The sequence below is a fragment of the Monocercomonoides exilis genome (genome assembly GCF_001643675.1).
Source record: "Monocercomonoides exilis strain PA203 chromosome Unknown scaffold18-1597598, whole genome shotgun sequence".
NCBI lineage: Eukaryota > Preaxostyla > Oxymonadida > Polymastigidae > Monocercomonoides > Monocercomonoides exilis.
Genome location: NW_027150563.1, coordinates 553,634 through 573,810, shown reverse-complemented (window position 1 = coordinate 573,810; position 20,177 = coordinate 553,634). Strand labels below are relative to the sequence as shown.

The window sequence follows — 20,177 nt, the reverse complement described above, 5'->3', positions numbered from 1 at the left end:
TCAAAAGCTTATTGAAATGGCGAAGATGGAAATAACACCTGAAAAGCAATGGAAGAGGGAAGAGAGGGAGGCAGAGAAGAAAAATGAAGAGAGGATGAAGAAGAGAGTGTATGCGAAAAGCTTGGGACATTCGGAATCATCAGAGCATTTGCTGAGTGAGAGTGGCTCCACTGAATACATTCTTGGAAAGGATTCAGAAAAGATACCTGAATGGATGCTGGAGAAGGTTGATGAAAAGGATATCGAGGAAGAGATTCAAAAGAGATCGCCATCACCATCCATTTCATCCACTTCAACAACTGATACATCAGACACAGACACAACATTTGTTCGATCAGAGAGTCTGTGTCCAACCACCTCATCGATGTCGAATCTGGTGGATGCAATGGCCTGTTCGTCTCCTCATGAAAAGCTGATTGTGGATTTGAGGGATTCGCTTTTCATGCTTCTACATGGAAGGAACGAGAAGAAGGAGATGGCAATTGGAACTCTGCAGGAGAGGGAGCAAACAGCTGCCCAGGTCATGTTCTGGGTGGCTAATCTCGCCCTCCACTCATTTGATGAAATGGAAAACAAGCTTCAATCATTGGCCAATTTGAGTCCTCACATCATTCTGTTCTCTGAGCACATGGTCATCTGCATTGTGATGCACTCAGACTTTTTGTCAGATGATAATTCTGATTCATCCTCCATCTCTTCATCAACTGTTGTGACATCTGAAAGTGACGATGACGAGGAGGATTCTCTACCCTCATCAGCATTCGAGGATGAGGATGATTACAAGAAAGAGTGCTTAAGGTGGATGGCACCAGAATTGCTGATGAACAGGAAGATGGGAGCAACCAAGGAGTCGGTGGCATTCTCGATCGGAATGATGCTGTGGGAGTGTCTGACACTGGAGATCCCGCTTAGGGAGTATGAAGGGGAGGTGGTGGGGAAGAAGATTGAGAGAGACGAGATATCAATTAAAATTTGTTCATTCTATTACAAACCTTCAGTGTGTCTGTCAATGGCACGAAAATGTTTCAAATGAGATTCACTCTTTCACATCTTGAAATGGAATTTTTCCAACATTTTCATAGAGTAAAAATGATTGTTTTCACTTCTGAAATATTTGATATTGATAAAAAATATTGAGCACATGCATCATCAACTCCAGAATGATCGAAAAAGTGAAAGTTTGCAAGCGGAATGTAAGCTTTTGGTGTTGTTCATTTCCTGTGATAATAGCTGAAATATGTCCGCTGTTAAATCACATTCCAAATTTTTACAAAATAATTTGATTTTCAACTCACTTTTTTTTAACCATCATTTGCTAACAGAATGCAATTTTTTTATGAAAAGTTTCATCAAATCAATTCAAAAAGAAATCTTTTTGATGAATACAATTTAACATTTTCAATGCTTGAAATCATTAGAATGAAAGTTCCATTTCTTGATCAAAAAAAAAATGTGAAAAATGCTCAACATCTAATAATTCCGTTCAAATTGAACCAAATCTCAAATTGAACAAGTTCAAATGTATGCAAAAGGAAAGAAATAAAAAAGAAATAGAAAAAATGAAGCCTTTAACAAATTTTGAATTATAATTAGATTATTGATAATTAATTACATTTTCTGATCGTGCAATAACCACAAAAAAAATATTTTGCGGGAAAAACGTTGAAATTCAGAATTTGCAGCATTTTGAAAGCAAAAGCTTTCAGAGCTAATGCAGGTTACATATTTTATTTTTTGAAATAATAAGTTGTTCAAAGGAATGGTGATTGTCTTTTTTCGAATTTTCAAATAATAAATCTTAATCCACAAAATTGTAATAACAGCAGAGTAAGTTGTGTCTTCAAGAAATATCTCTAAAGAAAAAGTTTTCTGGTATGCGTTTGCTTAGAATAAGGATTTTATGCTTATTTAAAACTGTTTTTTGGCAAGAAATATTTTCTGAATTGAAACGTTGCAAAGGAGAAGAACAAAAGAGGAAAATCGAAGAAATGAATGAACTAATTGAAGAAATGGATGAAGAGGAATTAGAAGCAGCAATCTCCATTAATACTTTCAATGAAATCGAGAAAATGATTGAAGAAAAGAAATTGTTGATAGAAGATGCAATTTTATCGTTGAAATATGCTGAATACAATAAAACGTTGAAAGGAGTTTGCAGCTCCAACTTCGCATATTCATCATTTAGAATAAGATTTGAAAAGATGATTCTTGCTGAAGAGAGTAAAAAAGTGAAAAATGAAAGGCTGATGATTGATCTCTGTGAATGTTATCTATTTTTATGTGAAGGTTTGTATAGCATTCCAGAAAAATTGCTTGCAGTGTGCGTTCCTTGTCTTTTAAATGTTGCTTTACAAAAAGAGGAAAATGAAGAGACACAAAAAGAAGTGGAGATTGCGTTATTAGCGTTATTTAACATAAGTGAAAGCAATGTGTGTTTATTGTGTTTCATATTATGTATTGAATCTGTTGATTTATACCTTTTCGTTTTCAAAAAGCAGTATTTGAAGAATATACAATTCCTTCTTCAAATAATTGAAATTATCAAGCATCATCTGTTACATCGTAATCTAACTCATCTTGCTAGACAATCAGTTTGGAAATTTCTTATTGATAGAAGCTATAAAGATAGAGGCCTTGCGAGCGTATTTTTAACTGAATTGCATTTTATGAGAGAAGCCATTGGAGAAATGGAGGATCTGGCAAGACGTGTGGATTGGAGGGGAAAAGGTAAAAAAGGGAAAGATATTAAGGACGTGTGGATTTTGAAGAGATGGATCTCAACTCTTTACACCTTTTTGTATTGTCATAGTTCACAAAAAGAAGAATCCATTGGCTTTTGTCAATGTATCGTAAATATCTGCAGAGAAGCAAAGGACAATCAGAAGGAAATTTTCGGACTTTGCATTGAACTTATTGAAGGGATGATAAAAACAGGAAAAGTTACTTCTTCTATCATGCTTGAGAGTGGAGCCATTGATATAGTTTTTGAAGAAATACGTCAACAAGCATTTGAACATGGAAAAATTGTAAGTTGTTTGGGCTTTTTTGCATCTCTTTCGCACAATTTGATTATAAAAGCGACCAACGAACAAAGCGAAGATGAATGGAAGAAGATAAAAAGAAAGATATTTGATAAGTTAGAAGAAGAAGGATTTGAAGACATCATAACGAGCTTTCAAGAAATATTAATGTATCTTGAACGATTTTACTTCAATGCATTATACACGAATTTTGAAGAATATTTCATCAGTTTATGAGTTGAATACATTTTTTTGGTTTTTGTGCTTCGTTATTAAATTACACTCAACGGATATATTGGAGGGAGAAATGAGTTTTGATGATATTTCAGTCATAATTTTTAATTCAGAATTTAATGCTGGTGATTTTATTTGTAGGATGGTTTTTTTATCCGGAATGAAATTTAAAATCAAGTATCTCAACAAACATTCAATATTAATTAACAGTAATTTGTATAGTTTCATATTAGCATATGTTACATCTTACCAAATACATATTTTTAATAATTGTGTTGTATAATTTTTGAAATAAATAATTTTTATTTTTGAAAATCTGACTTTTGATGAAATTTTCTATTTTAAAAAAACGAGTCGGCTTATCTTTTACGCATAAAACTTATTTTTTTCTATGTAGTAAACAATTCTGGTTATTTTTTATTTTCGGCAATTTGCTCGTTTGGACTGAATGGAAATTTGTCATTTTTGAGAAATCATTGTCAATGGGACAACTTAAAATATATTTTTTCATAAAATAAAGCAGCATCCAAGTGAATTTAACACATGCATTGATTAATATAATAGTTATATAAAATCACCACAAAGTTATAATTAAAAATGATTCAGTGAAGATTCCACAAAATAAATATTATTCGAATTTCAATGAAATTGAAGTTCAAAAATCCACTTTTATTAAAACAAATTTCATATATGAAATCTTCACTGAATCATTTTTAATTATAACTTTGTGGTGATTTTATATAACTATTATATTAATCAATGCATGTGTTAAATTCACTTGGATGCTGCTTTATTTTATGAAAAAATATATTTTAAGTTGTCCCATTGACAATGATTTCTCAAAAATGACAAATTTCCATTCAGTCCAAACGAGCAAATTGCCGAAAATAAAAAATAACCAGAATTGTTTACTACATAGAAAAAAATAAGTTTTATGCGTAAAAGATAAGCCGACTCGTTTTTTTAAAATAGAAAATTTCATCAAAAGTCAGATTTTCAAAAATAAAAATTATTTATTTCAAAAATTATACAACACAATTATTAAAAATATGTATTTGGTAAGATGTAACATATGCTAATATGAAACTATACAAATTACTGTTTATTAATATTGAATGTTTGTTGGTGAAAGAAAATTTTCAAATTATGTTCCAACAAAAAAACCACTATCATGGATTATGGTATCATTTTGAGAAAACATTGCAAATTTGACAAAGGTTCTTTTCAATCCAAGAAAAAGGCATTTCGCTCGTTCATTAAAAATTGAATGGTTCCAATTAGTTCTGTGCACATACATGATAACAGATATAAAAATGATAAACAACAATTAATTGTGTTTGAATAAAAAGAATCTACTCGCAAATATTGAACGGAATCATATGTTTTTGATAAAAAATTTGTGAGAATAATTGTCGCACTTTTTCATCTCGTTTTTTACGAATTCCAAATATATATTTGAAAATTCAAGCCAGATATTGCTATATATGGGTTTAAAAACGGGCTTTCAAGCTTTTTTGAACAAATAAAAATATCTTTGTTTATCTAATTTCTTATTTATTTGTTTCTTTGATTCTCTATTTTTTAAATTATATCCATGAATAGGTATCGATGATATTAACATTATGTTTTGTGACCTCACACAAAAACCAAAAAATGATGCCATTTTTTTTTTTCCATAAATAATGTTTGCAAAATATTAATCGAAAGAACAAAATTAAATAATAAAATTTTTTTTGAAATCATATTTTTTCTTTCAAAATATTTGGTTCGAAGAATTTACAAAAATATTAACAACATAACACTAAAATTAGAAAAATGAAAATAAAAAAAATATTTTCATTTTTGTTTTAGCTTTAACATTTGTGTATAATATGGTTTTGATGGAATTTTTCATAAAAATACAAAATCTCTATCAAATGACAAACAATTTTTGAATAATCAACAACCCGAAAAAAGTTATGATTACAAAAATAATCACCAAATAATTAAAATTTGACCTCTGTAAAATGAAAAGTTGTCAAAACATTTTAATTGTCTCCAAAAAAAAAAATTTTAAAACAAAAATAAATTAAATTAAATAAAAAATAAAAAAAATAATATATATATATATGGGATATTCTTTTTGAAAAGTCACAAATGTTTAATATTCAAATAAATCAAAAAATTCATATCTTGATCATATTTCGGTTCCCGCTCATGTAACTTTACCAAAGCGGAGGACATAATATGACAATGCTATCTAACACATTCCTGTGAAGTTGCATGAGTGGGAACCGAAATTTGTTCAGGATATGAAATTTTTGATTTATTTGAAAATTAAACATTTGTGACTTTTCAAAAAGAATCACCCATATATGTGTGATTATTTTTGAAATCATATCTTTTTTCGAGGCTTTGATATTTCAAAGATTGAAAGTTTTTCGAAAGAAATTTTTATTTCCAAAGAAAGAAACATGATAATTGATTTTTAAATCAAGTGTTTTGACTGTATCAAAGATAAAATTGTTTTCAATGAGCCTTTTAACTTTTCAATTTTTTTTTATTTATATTCAAGATATATTTCGAACCGAAATTTTTGAATGAAAAAATATGATTTCAAAAATAATCACCCATATATATATATCATTTTTTGATTTTAAAAAATTGAATCAAAACAATACAAATGATAGCGAAAACTTCAAAAGACTTAAAGAAGCACTTTTGATAAAATTATATAATAATATTCGAAAACTTATTATTTTCCTTTTTGTCAGTGAACGTCAGTGACGGTCACTGACAAACTTTGACAAAAAATACCTCAACGAACATATCCAGTCGATAAAAAAAAAAAAAAAAAAAAAAAAAAAAAAAAAAAAAAAAAAAAAAAAAAAAAACAATTGTTGGGAGTTTGATCTTCAAAATAGAAAATATTATTTTATAAACAATATGTTGATTTGTCATATGTTGATTATAAAAAAAATATTTTTGCGTTATCAAAAATTGTGGAAACGTTTCAAAATCACTTTTTTTGATAAATGAGGGAAAATACGGATTTTCAAGCTTTTTTTTTCTACAAAGCATGAAAAAATTGTTTCACTCATAACTTTTTTTTGCTTTCTTAGATTTCCAAACAAATATGATTTTCATATCCTAAAATAGGGATCATTGAAATCAAATAATAATTAACCACAGTATCATTTCACGAATTTCAAAAAATGAACCCATTTTATTTATGTTATTTGATCTCAAAAAGTTTATGAAAAGTGCATAACTTTTCAATGAAAATGCCTGAAGTGAAATATTTTGTCCAAAAATGTTTCAGAAAGATTTTGGAACAAATTATCGTTTTTTTTTAAAAATTTTTTTCTCGTTCATTTGAATGCAAATATTTGTCAAATGGAGCCTTTTTTTGAATGAGATGTCAAAACTGGAAAATGATAATCTGGTTTTTTGAAAGAGAGTATTTGGGACAGATTTCATTTATTTATTAAAAATACAATGATTTGTTCCAAACTTTTTCTGTAATCATATGATTATCATTCTGACATAATCGTGCAAAATAAATTTAAAAAATATAAAAAATCGAAAAAAATCTTAAAAAGAACTGTGTAGAACAAAACTCATACAACGAAAATTATTATCCCATCAAACATTTGAAACTTTCAGTGAGTATTTGTTTTGAGAATTTTCTAAATCCGAAGGATAACATTTACATTTTTTATTTCATTTGATTTGTTTTCATATAATTTCAGAAGATTCATTTTTCAATACTCAATATGATTTTGACATTTTTATTTTTAAGTTTTCATCGAAGAAACTAAATGACAAAACAACTTAATTTCAAAAAATAAAAAAGAAAATCTCAAAAAACAATTTTTACCGATAAATTCAAATATAATTTGTGTTTGTAAATAATGATTTTTCTTTTTATTTCTGTATTACAAGCTGACAATTATAACGAACTAGTTATCATTATTTGTTAAATGATATCACTTTGAACAGTATTTCATAATCAAATGCAACTTCGTTAATTTTTCATTTATTGAAAATAAAAAAAATTTTTAAAAGCTAATACACATAATATTAAACAAGTTCTCACTTTTAAAACAAATAAAATGAATCATAATACAGAACACATAACGAAAATTATACGCAAATAAAAAAAAAATTAAAATGTAATTGAAAAAAATAAAAAAAAATTTAATAAATGCTGAATCATCTAATAAAAAACCACAAGAAGCTTTTTGTATATATAATAATATTAACTCAAAAAACGAAAAAGAAGACGATTTCGAAAATAAAGCATCTCAAATTGAGAAGAGTATTGAAATGACTATTTGAAGAAATGAAGATACTTTAAAGTGTTGTTTGAATAAATGTTCATGAATCAAATAAAAAGAAATAGTAACTATTCGTCGGGAGTATCAGTGTTCATAATGAATTTTTGATACATATCTAAGAATTCACCATCGGAAACAGTGCAATTATAATCAATCTTTTGAAGGAAAATCCTTTCGGACTGATTTAAAATGTGAAGAGGTACTCCAAACATCTTTGCCCACCAACTGTTTCTGTAAGGAATATCTCTTTCCATTTTAACAGCAATAAGCGTTGAACAAAGCAAGAGAGTGCCAAGATTTGCTTCAGATACAATTGAAACTTTTCCGTCTCGTATTAATTCAGCCTCATTTGAAAGTAATCGAGTAAGTAAAACAGTGATATGAAGTAACTCACCAATAGTTAGCTTTGAATATTGCCTAACAAATTGGAAAAAATGTTTAACTTTCGCGGACATTGTCACTCCTTCATCCGTAAGGGCCATTTCTCCAGTTTCCGGGATAATCGTAAGTAGATTTGGCATTGAAATTGAAAGAAGAACTGTAATAGTTTCGGCAATTGGTTGTATATGTTGATCATCAGCAATTTCAATCGATTTGTCAAAGTTATATTGACTAAATTCAGAAGGTGATGAGGGCATTTCAATAAAATGTTGTTCGGAGGAAGTTGATGAAGAATTTTCGAATGAATTATCCGACTGATACTGTGAAGCGATCAAAGCCGAACTTTAAAAGACGCCAAATTCCGAATTATAAAAAACAATATATATCAGAAAAATATTTATTAGATTTAAAAAGTTAAAGAATTATTAAAATCTTCAAACTCAATAAATGTACGAGGAGTGATAAGATGCGAACAAAAATCCATTAAATGAGGAACCGTCACATTTGCTTGCATTGATACAACGGACATTTCGTGGATAAAAAATAAATATCTCGGAATGAAAAATTTATAATATGGTTTTCATTTGAAAATATTATAATGGTAATTAATTCCGAAGAATCACAAATATGCTTTTTCATAAAATCTCAAAAAATGAAAAAAATTATTATAAAAATAGTAAATAAAACGAAAAACTGAAATGAGACAAAAATTGTTGTTGTGCGTTATGATATATTTTTTGAACAAGGAAAAATGAAGATATTGTTATAGATCTTTCTTTGAATACAAAGCAATTGGAACCCGACGAATGACAATCAGTATCACAACAAAACTGAAAAATAGTAAAGATCCGTAATACCATCGATCTTCTGAGCCTATCATTTTCCACCATTCTTCCATTGCTTGTCTAGCTTTCCCAACTGCGAATTGAAACTGTGATGAACGAATCATTGTTGAGCGAACAGTTGCAGAAGATCCATGAAATGTGTTTTGAGCTTCTTTTGTTGCCTGTACAGAAATATCCATCATCTAAAGAACATACACAATTTATGAAAGATACATAAAAATGAAAAATAAAAAATGCAAACGTCTTGTATTCGCTTCAGAGTTTTTGTTGTTTCTTCTTTAAGATTAACTGGGTCCAGTTTTGCTCTTCGTCGAACTAAAGCGCTTTCATCTCCATCAATCAAGCGTTTTCTCTCTTTCATAGCTTCATTTTGTATATGTTGAAGTTCTTTAATCTTCGCTTGGGTGTGCTGTTGTTGAAGACTGTTGTTGTTATTATTAATAAAAAATAAAAACTTCAAATACCTTTTGAAAAGCTGGTCAAATTCGAATTTTTTTTCTCGAAAGAATTCTGCCTTAGCTTTGTTGTCAAGTTCTTGAATTTTTAATCCAAAATTTTCAATGAATTCCTTCAGAATATCGAATCTGCGGAGATTGGCTGAATCAATTTGAATAACTTGCTGAAGATCCATGCATTGAAGTTTCTCCATATATTCTATCCATTTAGTGATCTCATCAATGAATGCGATAATTTCAATGGATAAAAACTCAAGTTCTGTTTCAGTTTTCATATTTAACTTTTGTAATGGGAACTTTAACAAATTGATGATACAACCTTCATTGAAAATGTTCCCAAACGCATTGACGTGAAGCAATGCGAGCTTGCAATACTTGATGACTGTTCATTCAAGAGAAAACAAAAAATTGAAATTTTTGAATTATAATTGTGTTTCATTGAAATGGATTCAACATCTGAACTTCAACCATAAAAGGTTCAACATTCGTGAAGGAATTGGAAAAAAAAAATTTAATGCTTTTTCTTTGAAACAACTTGGCATGCAATACGATCGAGACTTTCACGTCCTTGTTGGGTCACACGACGTCCACCAAATTTTCTTTAAAAAAAATAAAGATAAAAAAAATAAAGAATAACGTTTTAAGAAAAATTTATATTCAATAAATTGAATGAGTATACCCTGGAACTGGCTCAAGAAGCTTTGCTTTCTCCAATTGGTGGATAATGAGGCGAATGATTTTTCCAGAAGCTGTTCCGTGGTGGCATGGCATAGTTCCACGGTCAACTGTGCAACCATACACATCTTTTAATGCACCAACTCCTGTTCCTTGACGAATATAAATTTTTCTTGCAATTGATGCTTAAATAGTTTTATAAGCAAAATGGAAATTCAAAAGTTTCAAGAAAATATCACATTTGATTGAAGTTTCCAAATCGATAAAAGGTCAAACCTGCTCGAATAAAATACCAATCAGGATCAATTGGAGCGAGTTCCTTTAATGAAGCTGTTTTGCAGTAATCTCCCCATGCTGGCATTTCAACTGCGCCTGTATTTTTGAAGTGTTTTGCAAGTGTTTTAATGAATTTATCAGCTGGAACATCCTTCACAGTGATGCTGGCTCTTTTTTGATGAAATCCGTCCATAACTTCTTAAAACGAATTAACATTCGAGAAATAAATATATAAATAGCAATAAAGCATAAATTAATATAATTACGTAAAACATTTTGATTTAAACAAAGTTACATACAATTTTCAATTTAATTGATCAAATTAATCCGAATTTGGTGAAAAAATTACAACCATTATTTAATACTTCAATAAAAAGAATTCAACATTGAACAAATTTCTTCACCAAAAATTGAATGTCCATGCAAAAAAACAACTTTCAACAAAAAATTAAGATCTTAAACAAATAAATACAAAAATATTTTTTGATAAGTTATTTCAAATACCGTTTTACTAAAATACATAAAAATAACAAAATTCTAATCAAAACGAAGAATGAACAATTCAAATTTGGTTGATCCATATCATTTCTATTTAGTTATTTTTTAAAAATAAAATATCTTAAAAATTACAATTTGTCACTTGAAATTGAATTACCATTGGTGCTATACCCGGAACTCAGTGCCAAACCCGGAACTGAATTATTCTTTTGAAAATCAGAGAAGCTTATTCATTGTTCAAAAACACTTCTGTCTTGTACAATAGAATCCATACATTCATTTTCCGGAAATAAATGTTGAATAGGTTAAGTATCTTTGTTTTATTGAGAAGTATTAGCAACTCCAAATGCTTCTCTTTCAATTTGTTCTTTTTTTCGCAAATTAACAAGATGCAGAATATTTTGTTGTCAAAAACAAATTGTTTGAAATTACCGTTAGTCATTTTCTACTTTAGACATCTTCATGATTTAAAAGCCATCTGCAACTTGTATTGAATTATTGATCGAAACCCTTAACCATGGAAAATAAACAGCAACTTTCACCTCTGCAGCTCAGACGTACACTTGCCTTAAGTGAATTTAGAAATATAAAATCGGCAAGCCAAAAAGTTTTCGAAATCAAACGCAAAAATGCTGTCAATTTCAAAACAGCAATTGAATCAGGAGCTATTTCGAAAAGCGCATGGTATCGGGGAATCAAAGCGGAAAAGTCTGGTAGAGTTGTTGGAAAAGAAGGTCATCCACTATCAATATCCAAAAGTCAGCTTGAAACCATTGAAAATCAGGTTATGGCAATGTTATCTGAAGATACGATTGTTCGAGTTAAAGATATTCAATCGATGGTTTTTTTTAATTATCAATTTTCATTTGCATTAGATTTCTTTTCAATATTAATTTAGTGCGTTGATCTGCTGGAAAAAGAATGTGACGAAAAGCAAATTCCAAAAACAGTAAACTGCAAATATGCTTACAAACTTATTAAAAGAAGTGAAGTATTACAATCGGCTTTATCCAGACCAATGGAAATGTCAAAAATTTCAGCTCAGTCACCGGAAAATATTCAGAAATGGTTTTTGGACTTAGATGAAGTTATCAAAAAGCATAATATTGATTCATCAACAATCTTCAATTTCGATGAAACTTCTTTAAGCTGCGGTGAAACAACAATGAAACTTGTGGTTTGTATGAAAAACCAGATTCCTCCTTCTCCGCCTAAACCCCCAAAAGTTCCAAATGCTACATTGTGCTTGTGTATATGCGCGGACGGATCTTCTCTTCCAAGATTTTTGTTGTGGCCCAGAAAAGAAACTCCGGATGAATTCTCTTCGTTGTCAGCTTTTGATATTCGTTACATTTACTCTTCATCAGGATGGATAACGAAAGAGATTTTCAGAGAAATAATGATCGGCTGCTGGATTCCTCTGATTACCTCCAAAGTTAAACCTACTTCAACTAAAAAAGCTCTTCTACTGATGGACAATCACAGATCACATGATGATGAATTAGTGACAAGGGAAGCCACAAAGAATAATATTGTTATTCTGAAATTTCCTCCAAACATGACTCATTTACTGCAGCCATGTGATTCTTATGTTTTTTCTCGTTTAAAGTTCACTCTCTACAACAAGTTTTGCCCTCCTTCCAAGTTTTCTTTGAGTGCTTATAGATCTGCTCTCGCAAATGCACTTCCTGATGCTGTAGCAGCTGCAATAACTCCTTCAACTGTGAAAGCATCTTATGTCAGAACTGGAGTGTGGCCTATTGCGGCTTCTTCTGTTCTAACAAGAATATCAGGTTCTCCTATCTCTTCGTCAAGTGAGAAAAATACTAAGAAAGCATCTTCTGATTCATGGAAAAATAATTTATTCGGAGATTTTTCTCCAAAGAAAGATCTCGAAAACCCAACAGCTAGCGAACATGAATTAGCCCAATCCGTGACTACTGACTTCCAAAAAGTGCAAAAGCCATTATCAGTCAAACAATCACCTGTTCGTTCTACAAAATCATCCAAATTATCCAAAGAAGCACCTCCTCTCAAATCTCAGTTTAATTCGAAAGTTACATCGTTGAAAGAGATTCAACGTCAAATACAGGAAGCTGAAAACAATTTATTAATTCTTCGTTCTCAAATGAAAGTATTTGAATCACAATGCACCAACAGTCAACGCTCATCACAAAATTCAAAACAAAGTCATGATGATCTCAAAAAGCTTTTTGATTCTTCAAATAATCCTTCGAAGAAAAAGATTCTGAATCGTCGAAAAAGAATCAGGAAAGAAGAAGAAGAAGAAAACGAAACCAATCAAAGCCAAAAAAGACATCAATTCAGAAAGAAATTGAGCCACCAAAGATCGCTATCTCCTGTTTTTTCAAAAAGAGAGCTTGAAATAAGAAAAATAATTCATTCCAAATCACAAGGTGACAGAAAAGAGAAGTGCTGATTACTAAATCTGGGTTTTCGGATAATTCAATAATCATCACTGTGCTCTGTTGGAATCAGTTCCTCTTGATTGTTTTGTCTTTTTTTCAGTTTTCTTGTTTTCGCATGTCTCATATTCAACATAATTGCTTTCATCAGAAAAACAATGCAGTCCATTTTATCCATTTAAAAAAGAACAAACAAAGATGTGGAATGCAACAAGTTTCTAAAAAGCAAACAACGAAAATAATATATGTTTGATTATCATTTTTTCCAAATATTTCCTGAATTCATAGAAAATAAATCAAATCATTCTCTTTTCAACTTGAAACTCTCCAGATTAGGGAGTCTTTTTTCTGATGAACCAAACAAAATAACACAATTGCTTTCATTTGTTTTCATTCATTAATCGAAAATAATCGATCCAAATGTTGCAAAAATGAAATAAACACAAGATAGAGGCTGTACTGAAACTCAAATCAGAGGGACATTCAGTTCCGGGTTTGGCACTGAGTTCCGGGTATAGCACCAATGGTATTTCGTCGAACAAAAGAAAAAAAATTTCAAAATTTCATTTTTGTAACAGTACTCTTCATTTATTTCTTTTTTTAAATAGCTTCTCATTCAACTAAAGATCATTCATTGAATAAAGACGAAGTTACAAAGTTTAAAAAATATCGAAAAATACAAAAAATAATGAAACAATAAAAATACAAATAAATAAATAATGAAAGTTCATTTGCAAACTGAATGAACAGCTAACTTTACAGAAGCACACTCATCTTCTCCAACAACACCTTTTATCTCCCTCCACTCATCATTAATCTCTTCCAGCAACTTATTCACTCCATCAACATATCTCCCTTTATTTATTCTGAAGTAGTTTGATTGCGTTTGCATTTTCAATATCACTTGTAATCCATATGCACACAAGACAAACAGAAGGCTCATATTTTTATTTTTCTCTTTTGTCATATTTTCCTCGTTCTTTTGCATTGTCCATTTTGTTTTTTATTTTTTTTTTCAAAAGCATAGATGAAAATACATCTTTATTATTTTGTCAACAATCTTCGCTCATTCATCAAACAATAATTGCATAATTTGTTTTCAGATTTCATAATTTTCTTCTCTGCAAAAAGAACTTTTTCGAAAAAATCACTTTATTTTTCGAAAATATTCTCATTTCTTCTTTGCCTTCTCTTTTTTGTTCATCTTTCTTTCTTTCTTTTTTTCTTTTTCATTGAAATTCCTTTAATATATGCAATTGCAATGAATTTTTTCTGGTAATAAGTTCTTGTTCGGAAAAATGTCTTTTTATTCTTCAGCGTTTCCACAAAGTCATTTTTTGAGTTTCGAGAGATTTCCAATTCTGAAGATGTTGTTGACTTTTCATCAGATATTCTTCAATAAAATGTTATTTTTCGCGCTGCCAGCTCTTTCACAGCCCAATCCTATGATAACGTGAATGTTTCATTGCCCTCCCTCCCCTCTACAAATTCAGCCGTATTTCTTCAATTTTTCTCAGAATGGATGCGTCTCAAATTGAAAAGACATGCTCATATGCTGATCTTTGTTTGCTTCTTAATCCAATTGCTATTCTCAATATTTGTCCTTTTTTCAAAGATTGATTTTCAACAGAATCAAATAGAATTTCAAAAGAATAGTCTTTGCAGTTAGATTTCTCAATGTTTCTACGGCAGATAAAAACCTGATTTGCGATTCCACAAATGTGTAGATGAACAATATCGGAAAAATTTTGAAGATTGGATTGAAGTATTGAACCTTCTTCTGAAAGGTTTCTTCTTTCTTCTTTTCCATTTCAAGGGAATTCAGTAAAACTTGATTCAAAAGCATAATAAATGTGTGATAAACTATGTTCTTTAACCTCCTTGTCAAATTGCAACTGAATATATTGGAGTGCTCAATCCGAAAAATAAACGTAACAAAAGAAGGCTTCTTTTGGGCAAATTTCCTACTGAAAAGAATTCTCCTTAATTTTATTTTTTAGGATTTTTGTATCAAAAGCCTTCAAGAACATCAGAACAATTTCACAAAGGCCTCCAAATAAAATGAGTTGCTCATTAAAAAAGCCAAACGCCAAATGTCAATATTTATCACAGAAATGAATGAATCATCTTCAACAAAAGACTTGAATTGTCATCAAAATCAGAATGCATTATCCTTATCGTGTGTCCAAAAATATTTATGTGAAAATAAAAGCAATGGTCAAATGGCGAGAATGACAAAACGGATGTTGTTTCCTCAGAAGCATCTTTCAGTTTTCATCAAAGTTTCGTTTTTTCGTTCTGAATTGACCACACAAAAGAATATGGGATTTATCTTTGATCAGAAAAATGATATTTGAGAAAACTTCCAAAACTTTTTTAAACAACATCTGATATTTATCAAATAAATCCATTTGATTTGTCGTCACATTTATCCCTTCTTGCTCGTCATCAAAGATGTTTACCTTTACAGATTATCTCGTTTATTTATTTGTTGTTCCATCTGATGCACAAAGATTAAACCATAATCAGAATAAGTTTTAATTTTGATGTGCCAAATGATGAATAACAAAAAGAAAAGTTTTCAAGTTTGCTCCATTATTGAGGAGAAATATGACTGAAAGGTTCATATCTTTTCAGAATTGTTTTCCGGGCAAGTAATTAGCAATAAGGATGACAAATGCATGAAAAAGAGGAAATGAATGGATTGATCGATGAATTGAATAAAAATGAATTTGAGTCGTTTTTCCCACCATCAAGAACTGTCCAATGAGCCGATGAAATTGTTGAAGAAGAGAAGCTGTCAATGTAAAATGCCATTTTCATTCTGAAGTACATGGGGTATTGAAAAGGGCAATTAGACGTTTGAAATATTGGCATTGATGATTCTTTTCTTTTTATGAGATTTGAGAAAATTACATTTGAAAAAGATTAGAAGAAAATTGAAAAGGATAAAAAGCTTTCAACTGATCTTTGCGATACTACATTTCTATAAACCAGAACTTCTCGTCTGACTCAATTTCAATACATATTTCTTGTTTTCTGAATGTTGCGTTGAGGAAAGAGGAAAACGAGGAGACTGAAAGAATAGTTGAAATGGCTTTGTTGGCTTTGAGCGAAATAGGATATTGTGTATGAGCACTTCTTTTTCATTTTTATTATGTTTGCTTTTTTCCCCTCTTATTTCAGATTAGGAAATGAAACAAGAACTGTTTTTGAATGAGATCAAAACGATCATCAAATATCATCAGAAACATTACAACGCCTTCAATTTGCATATCGATAAGCTTGGCAGACTTTGATAAAAAATTGGATTGCTGCAAAAGCTTGGAAGAAGTGATTACGAAAAAACTGCATTTTGTGAGAGAAGCTGAGAGAGAATTAAAAGAGATAAAGAGATAGATAGATAGATGGATAGATAGATAGATAGATAGATAGATAGATAGATAGATAGATAGAGAGAGAGAGAGAGAGAGAGAGAGAGAGAGAATAGTAGCATAAATCAATTTATTAATTTATCATTGAAAGAAGAAGAAGAAGAAGAGAAAGAAGGCAGCTCAGCTTTTGGGCATATGCCAAATGAGAGAGAATAAGGCTGGTGATAGACAAGAGCAATAGGCGCAACTGATTTGCTCCGTGACTTCAGCAGCATCAACTGACAGCGCTGCCTCTGCCGTTCATCTTCATTCATATGCTCTTCTTTGTCCTCTTCCTTTTCTTCTTCTTCTTCTTCTTCTCTCTTCCATTCTCTCTTCCCTTTTCTCTTCCCTTCCCTTCTCTCTTTCTCTTTGGCTTCTGTCTCTTCCATTCTGCATAGAGCTGCTCTGCCTCTTTCTGCACACGCACCATCTCCTGTGAAGCAAACTGGTCAGTTGAGACAGCTTCAGCTTCAGATGGAAGAGGCGGAAGAAGGAAAAGTTGAAGAAGAAGAACTTGAAGAAGAAGCAACAGAAGTGCTTGCTTTTCTTATCACTTCTTCAATCGAAGCTTGCTGTGTCTTTAGTTCTTCAGCATCCAATTAGAATTCAGTGAATGACTTGCTGTCAATTGTGATAGTTGCATCATCTGGTTTGTCTCCATTGTCAGCTTTTTCGCATTTCACTAATTCCATTTCTGTTTGAGATCCATTCTCATTGGATGATAAACTTGTACAATCCATAAATTCCTTCTTTCCAAAATAATCTTATATACATTGTAAAACAGTTAAATAGGCAACCTTAAACTTCTTAAAAATGCTAGAAATACTTATTTACACACAATTTCCTTCGAAACAAATTAAAATTAAGGTCCACTTGAATTTTTTTTTTTTAACGGATTTTTTTTTTGACAGGAAATATTTATTTAATTTATGTTAAAAGATGAAAAAACCTATTGTCAACTCTTCAGCTCATGGTTAAAATACCAAAGCAAAAACACTCATTTAACATAAAAATAGAAAAAAACATATCAAGAAGTTATTTATTTCCTTTGGTATATCAATCGTTATCAATCAATTGTATGTTTGTGTTAAATGATATCCAGTTCTTTTTTGTCAATCAAATAAAAAAATAAAGCAGTGTTTAAACAGTTTTGGTTTTACGCTCAGTTTATGAAGTGATTATCTCAAAGATTGCTAAATATTTGAAAAAATGAATAAAGAATTTGATTGCTTAAAAATCTCTGAACTGTCATTGAAAGATAAAGAGCTAAAAAATTTCAACAGAATATTGGAAGAAAATGATATGAATCTCTATGCTCAAACCTTTGTACCAAATTAACAAAGATTTAAAATAGAGAGAACGCTTTCAGATAATCAAAAGTTCAAAAAATAAATAAAATAAAATAAAATAATGATCAATCCAGAACAAACAAATAATTTAAATGAATAAATCGTAAAAATCCAAAACCTGAAAAAAAAAGGTAATTGCAAAAATTGATAAGAAGAAAAAAATAATATAAAAAGAGTAAAGCACATTATAAAATCAACATTTCAATGAACATCTCAGTATGAAGAAAATCATACTAGCCAATAAATAAAAATATGTCAATCAGCAAATTTGAACATAAACAATACAAATTTGAAAAAAAAATACTTATCAAGGAAAAAAAAGCAACAAAAAGGATCATGAATTCTTTTAAATAAATAAAAAAAATAAAAAATAAAAAGAAATAAAACAAAACAAAACAAAAACAAAATCAAAATCAAAATCAAAAACAAAAACAAAAATAATCGAAAATATGAATAAGCCTCAACAAAGAATCAGCCAAACAGGAAGAAAGAAAGACAGTTAGAAAGTAAGAAAATAGAAAAAAAAGCATCTCTAATGCAGCATCCAAAACAAAAAGTTTTTTATAACAATGAATGCTTTGAATAACAGCAATTTGAAAGTGAAACAATAAAATACATATTAAAATAATAAATGCAGCAAAAAATCTATCAGAAACGTGATCCTTTAAAAGAAGTACAAATTTCTGTTTACCCTCTGCAATTATCATCAAAATCATTTACACTTACAAATGCAACTATTATGCATATGCCCATTGCACCGCTGGCTTCAGTTTATGCGAAGATAGATTTTAATTACAATGCATTCTCATTTTGCACACTCCATTCAAGTTTCCAAAAAGAACTAACAAAAGACTTCTTATAAAATGATCCCTAGTTCTTTGAAGAAAAAAATTTATTTTCATCTTTCATTGTTCTTTCATTCTACGTTCAAATTCAAACATTTATTGCCAAGTAATACGAACATTAGGATTGCTCTACAATCTTATTCGTCATAAGACTTTCCAGCTGCTTCGTCAGAACAAATAAAGCACTCTTTTCCCAGATGTTCGTCTGCCTTTTCGTTGAAATCACTTGCTCTATAGAAATCGCATTGCGAATTAAGAATTCTCCGTTCATGCAAATATTCAGCACAATCAACCGTAACGTTCCAGTCCAAGAAATCTAACGTTGTAATCTCAAACTGATTTATAGAAGATGGCGGATAACCGAACAAGTTTTCCCAATCACTATTTTTATACGGAGTATCCGTGCTTGCCTTATGTGCAAGTAAAATGCACGTAAGAAACATTGTCTGCAAAGAATTCCAAAATAAATACACAAAAGACGAGCATTTGTAGTGATTGGCACAGATTCTGCGAAACAATGCAATTCCTTGGTAAATTTCTGTTGCAAGGATGTGACAATAACTTCTAAGAATTTTGAGAATTCGTATAATAATTGTGCTTGTGCTCTTTCTGAAAGTTCCATTTTCCAGTGAAATCAAAGGTGAAGCCTTCTGTTTATTTTCATACCTTCTCAGAGGGTAATCATATCCAAATTCAGAGATTATGTCTTGAACGTGTTTCGGAAAATTAGATGCTTGACAAATGTTGCAGTAATATATTGATTGATTAGACATCGTGTTTGCCCGAAAGAAATTTGCCGTAAATTGCAAGCTCTCTGCAGCAATGTCTGCAACGTGATAGCTTGCGCAAAAAATAAAATTCTCCGAAACAGTAAGTTCATCGATTCTATCAAATAGATCTGAGCAAGGAGTTAATTGTGAAAAATGAGAAGGATCTTCTTTTGCTTCTTCTTGTGCTTCTTTAATTTCTCTACTATCGCTTGAATCAGATATAGCTGAAACGCACATGCGATTAGCTATTTTTGACTTTTTTTGAAAAGAAAAATTCTTGATGTACAATGATCAACATCCCACAACAATTTATTTGTTACGAACATCAAGTCACAATTCTGACAGAACTTAAATAACAAAAATGATATAGTTGGCAGATTTTGTGAATAATAGGTGTAACTTTTGGAAAGATTGCACATATGCTGACCCTTTTGATCAATGAACCATAATAAATTTATAGGGTTCAAATAAATTCTTTTTCTGACTTTTGTTGTTGTTTTAGGGTTAGGGTTATCACAAAAATCTTCTTTATAAAGTTGTTTTACGTTGTAGAGTGGTGTCTCGAATCTTCTTTTTAGGGTTTTGATGAGAAATGTGAATTTTTAATGGACCATATTTTTTGGGTTTGGGATATCAATAAAAGAATAAGTGAAAACGGAACCCTTTGG

The 20,177-nt window shown here is 30.2% G+C and overlaps 7 protein-coding genes across 7 annotated transcripts; 3 read left to right on the top strand and 4 right to left on the bottom strand.

Annotated features, from left to right (window-relative positions):
• Positions 1 to 16: 16 nt before the first annotated feature.
• On the top strand, positions 17 to 1,033 carry MONOS_10903 (uncharacterized protein; the record flags this gene model as incomplete). The annotated part of the gene is made up of 1 exon (XM_067863389.1): positions 17 to 1,033. One exon carries the CDS (start codon positions 17 to 19, stop codon positions 1,031 to 1,033), a length of 1,017 nt encoding a protein of 338 aa, XP_067728799.1.
• A 789-nt stretch (positions 1,034 to 1,822) lies between these two features.
• Positions 1,823 to 3,486, top strand: MONOS_18610 (uncharacterized protein). The gene is made up of 3 exons (XM_067871645.1): positions 1,823 to 1,872; positions 1,930 to 2,429; positions 2,499 to 3,486. The coding sequence occupies exons 2-3, from the start codon at positions 1,989 to 1,991 to the stop codon at positions 3,255 to 3,257; spliced, it is 1,200 nt and encodes a 399-aa protein (XP_067728798.1). The 5' UTR covers positions 1,823 to 1,872; positions 1,930 to 1,988; the 3' UTR covers positions 3,258 to 3,486.
• A 3,770-nt stretch (positions 3,487 to 7,256) lies between these two features.
• MONOS_10404 (uncharacterized protein) lies at positions 7,257 to 8,527 on the bottom strand. Its single transcript, XM_067862853.1, has 2 exons — positions 8,395 to 8,527; positions 7,257 to 8,296 (listed from the first exon to the last, which is right to left on the bottom strand). Exons 1-2 carry the CDS (start codon positions 8,481 to 8,483, stop codon positions 7,642 to 7,644), a joined length of 744 nt encoding a protein of 247 aa, XP_067728797.1. The 5' UTR covers positions 8,484 to 8,527; the 3' UTR covers positions 7,257 to 7,641.
• A 36-nt stretch (positions 8,528 to 8,563) lies between these two features.
• On the bottom strand, positions 8,564 to 9,542 carry MONOS_10403 (uncharacterized protein). The gene is made up of 3 exons (XM_067862852.1): positions 9,264 to 9,542; positions 9,041 to 9,221; positions 8,564 to 8,981 (listed from the first exon to the last, which is right to left on the bottom strand). The coding sequence occupies exons 1-3, from the start codon at positions 9,527 to 9,529 to the stop codon at positions 8,718 to 8,720; spliced, it is 711 nt and encodes a 236-aa protein (XP_067728796.1). The 5' UTR covers positions 9,530 to 9,542; the 3' UTR covers positions 8,564 to 8,717.
• A 120-nt stretch (positions 9,543 to 9,662) lies between these two features.
• On the bottom strand, positions 9,663 to 10,526 carry MONOS_10402 (putative 40S ribosomal protein S19-A). The gene is made up of 4 exons (XM_067862851.1): positions 10,505 to 10,526; positions 10,206 to 10,403; positions 9,934 to 10,114; positions 9,663 to 9,853 (listed from the first exon to the last, which is right to left on the bottom strand). Exons 2-4 carry the CDS (start codon positions 10,396 to 10,398, stop codon positions 9,766 to 9,768), a joined length of 462 nt encoding a protein of 153 aa, XP_067728795.1. The 5' UTR covers positions 10,399 to 10,403; positions 10,505 to 10,526; the 3' UTR covers positions 9,663 to 9,765.
• Positions 10,527 to 11,220: 694 nt separating this feature from the next.
• Positions 11,221 to 13,150, top strand: MONOS_10401 (putative transposase Tan1; the record flags this gene model as incomplete). Its single annotated transcript, XM_067862850.1, has 3 exons — positions 11,221 to 11,544; positions 11,602 to 12,837; positions 13,121 to 13,150. The coding sequence occupies 3 exons, from the start codon at positions 11,221 to 11,223 to the stop codon at positions 13,148 to 13,150; spliced, it is 1,590 nt and encodes a 529-aa protein (XP_067728794.1).
• A 3,478-nt stretch (positions 13,151 to 16,628) lies between these two features.
• On the bottom strand, positions 16,629 to 16,934 carry MONOS_10400 (uncharacterized protein; the record flags this gene model as incomplete). The annotated part of the gene is made up of 1 exon (XM_067862849.1): positions 16,629 to 16,934. One exon carries the CDS (start codon positions 16,932 to 16,934, stop codon positions 16,629 to 16,631), a length of 306 nt encoding a protein of 101 aa, XP_067728793.1.
• Between the last annotated feature and the right edge of the window lie 3,243 nt (positions 16,935 to 20,177).

What these genes read in the sequence shown, in the direction of transcription:
- MONOS_18610 (XM_067871645.1), top strand. Translation starts at nt 1,989, where the DNA reads ATGAATGAACTAATTGAAGAAATGGATGAAGAGGAATTAGAAGCAGCA. An exon ending in TTAACATAAGTGAAAGCAAT is followed by an intron (nt 2,430 to 2,498) that starts GTGTGTTTATTG and finishes TTCAAAAAGCAG; the next exon opens with TATTTGAAGAATATACAATT.
- MONOS_10404 (XM_067862853.1), bottom strand. Translation starts at nt 8,483, where the DNA reads ATGTCCGTTGTATCAATGCAAGCAAATGTGACGGTTCCTCATTTAATG. An exon ending in ACTCCTCGTACATTTATTGA is followed by an intron (nt 8,297 to 8,394) that starts GTTTGAAGATTT and finishes CGTCTTTTAAAG; the next exon opens with TTCGGCTTTGATCGCTTCAC.
- MONOS_10403 (XM_067862852.1), bottom strand. Translation starts at nt 9,529, where the DNA reads ATGAAAACTGAAACAGAACTTGAGTTTTTATCCATTGAAATTATCGCA. An exon ending in TTTGACCAGCTTTTCAAAAG is followed by an intron (nt 9,222 to 9,263) that starts GTATTTGAAGTT and finishes TAACAACAACAG; the next exon opens with TCTTCAACAACAGCACACCC. An exon ending in CTCTGAAGCGAATACAAGAC is followed by an intron (nt 8,982 to 9,040) that starts GTTTGCATTTTT and finishes TATGTTCTTTAG; the next exon opens with ATGATGGATATTTCTGTACA.
- MONOS_10402 (XM_067862851.1), bottom strand. Translation starts at nt 10,398, where the DNA reads ATGGACGGATTTCATCAAAAAAGAGCCAGCATCACTGTGAAGGATGTT. An exon ending in TTGGTATTTTATTCGAGCAG is followed by an intron (nt 10,115 to 10,205) that starts GTTTGACCTTTT and finishes AAACTATTTAAG; the next exon opens with CATCAATTGCAAGAAAAATT. An exon ending in CTTCTTGAGCCAGTTCCAGG is followed by an intron (nt 9,854 to 9,933) that starts GTATACTCATTC and finishes TTTTTTTTAAAG; the next exon opens with AAAATTTGGTGGACGTCGTG.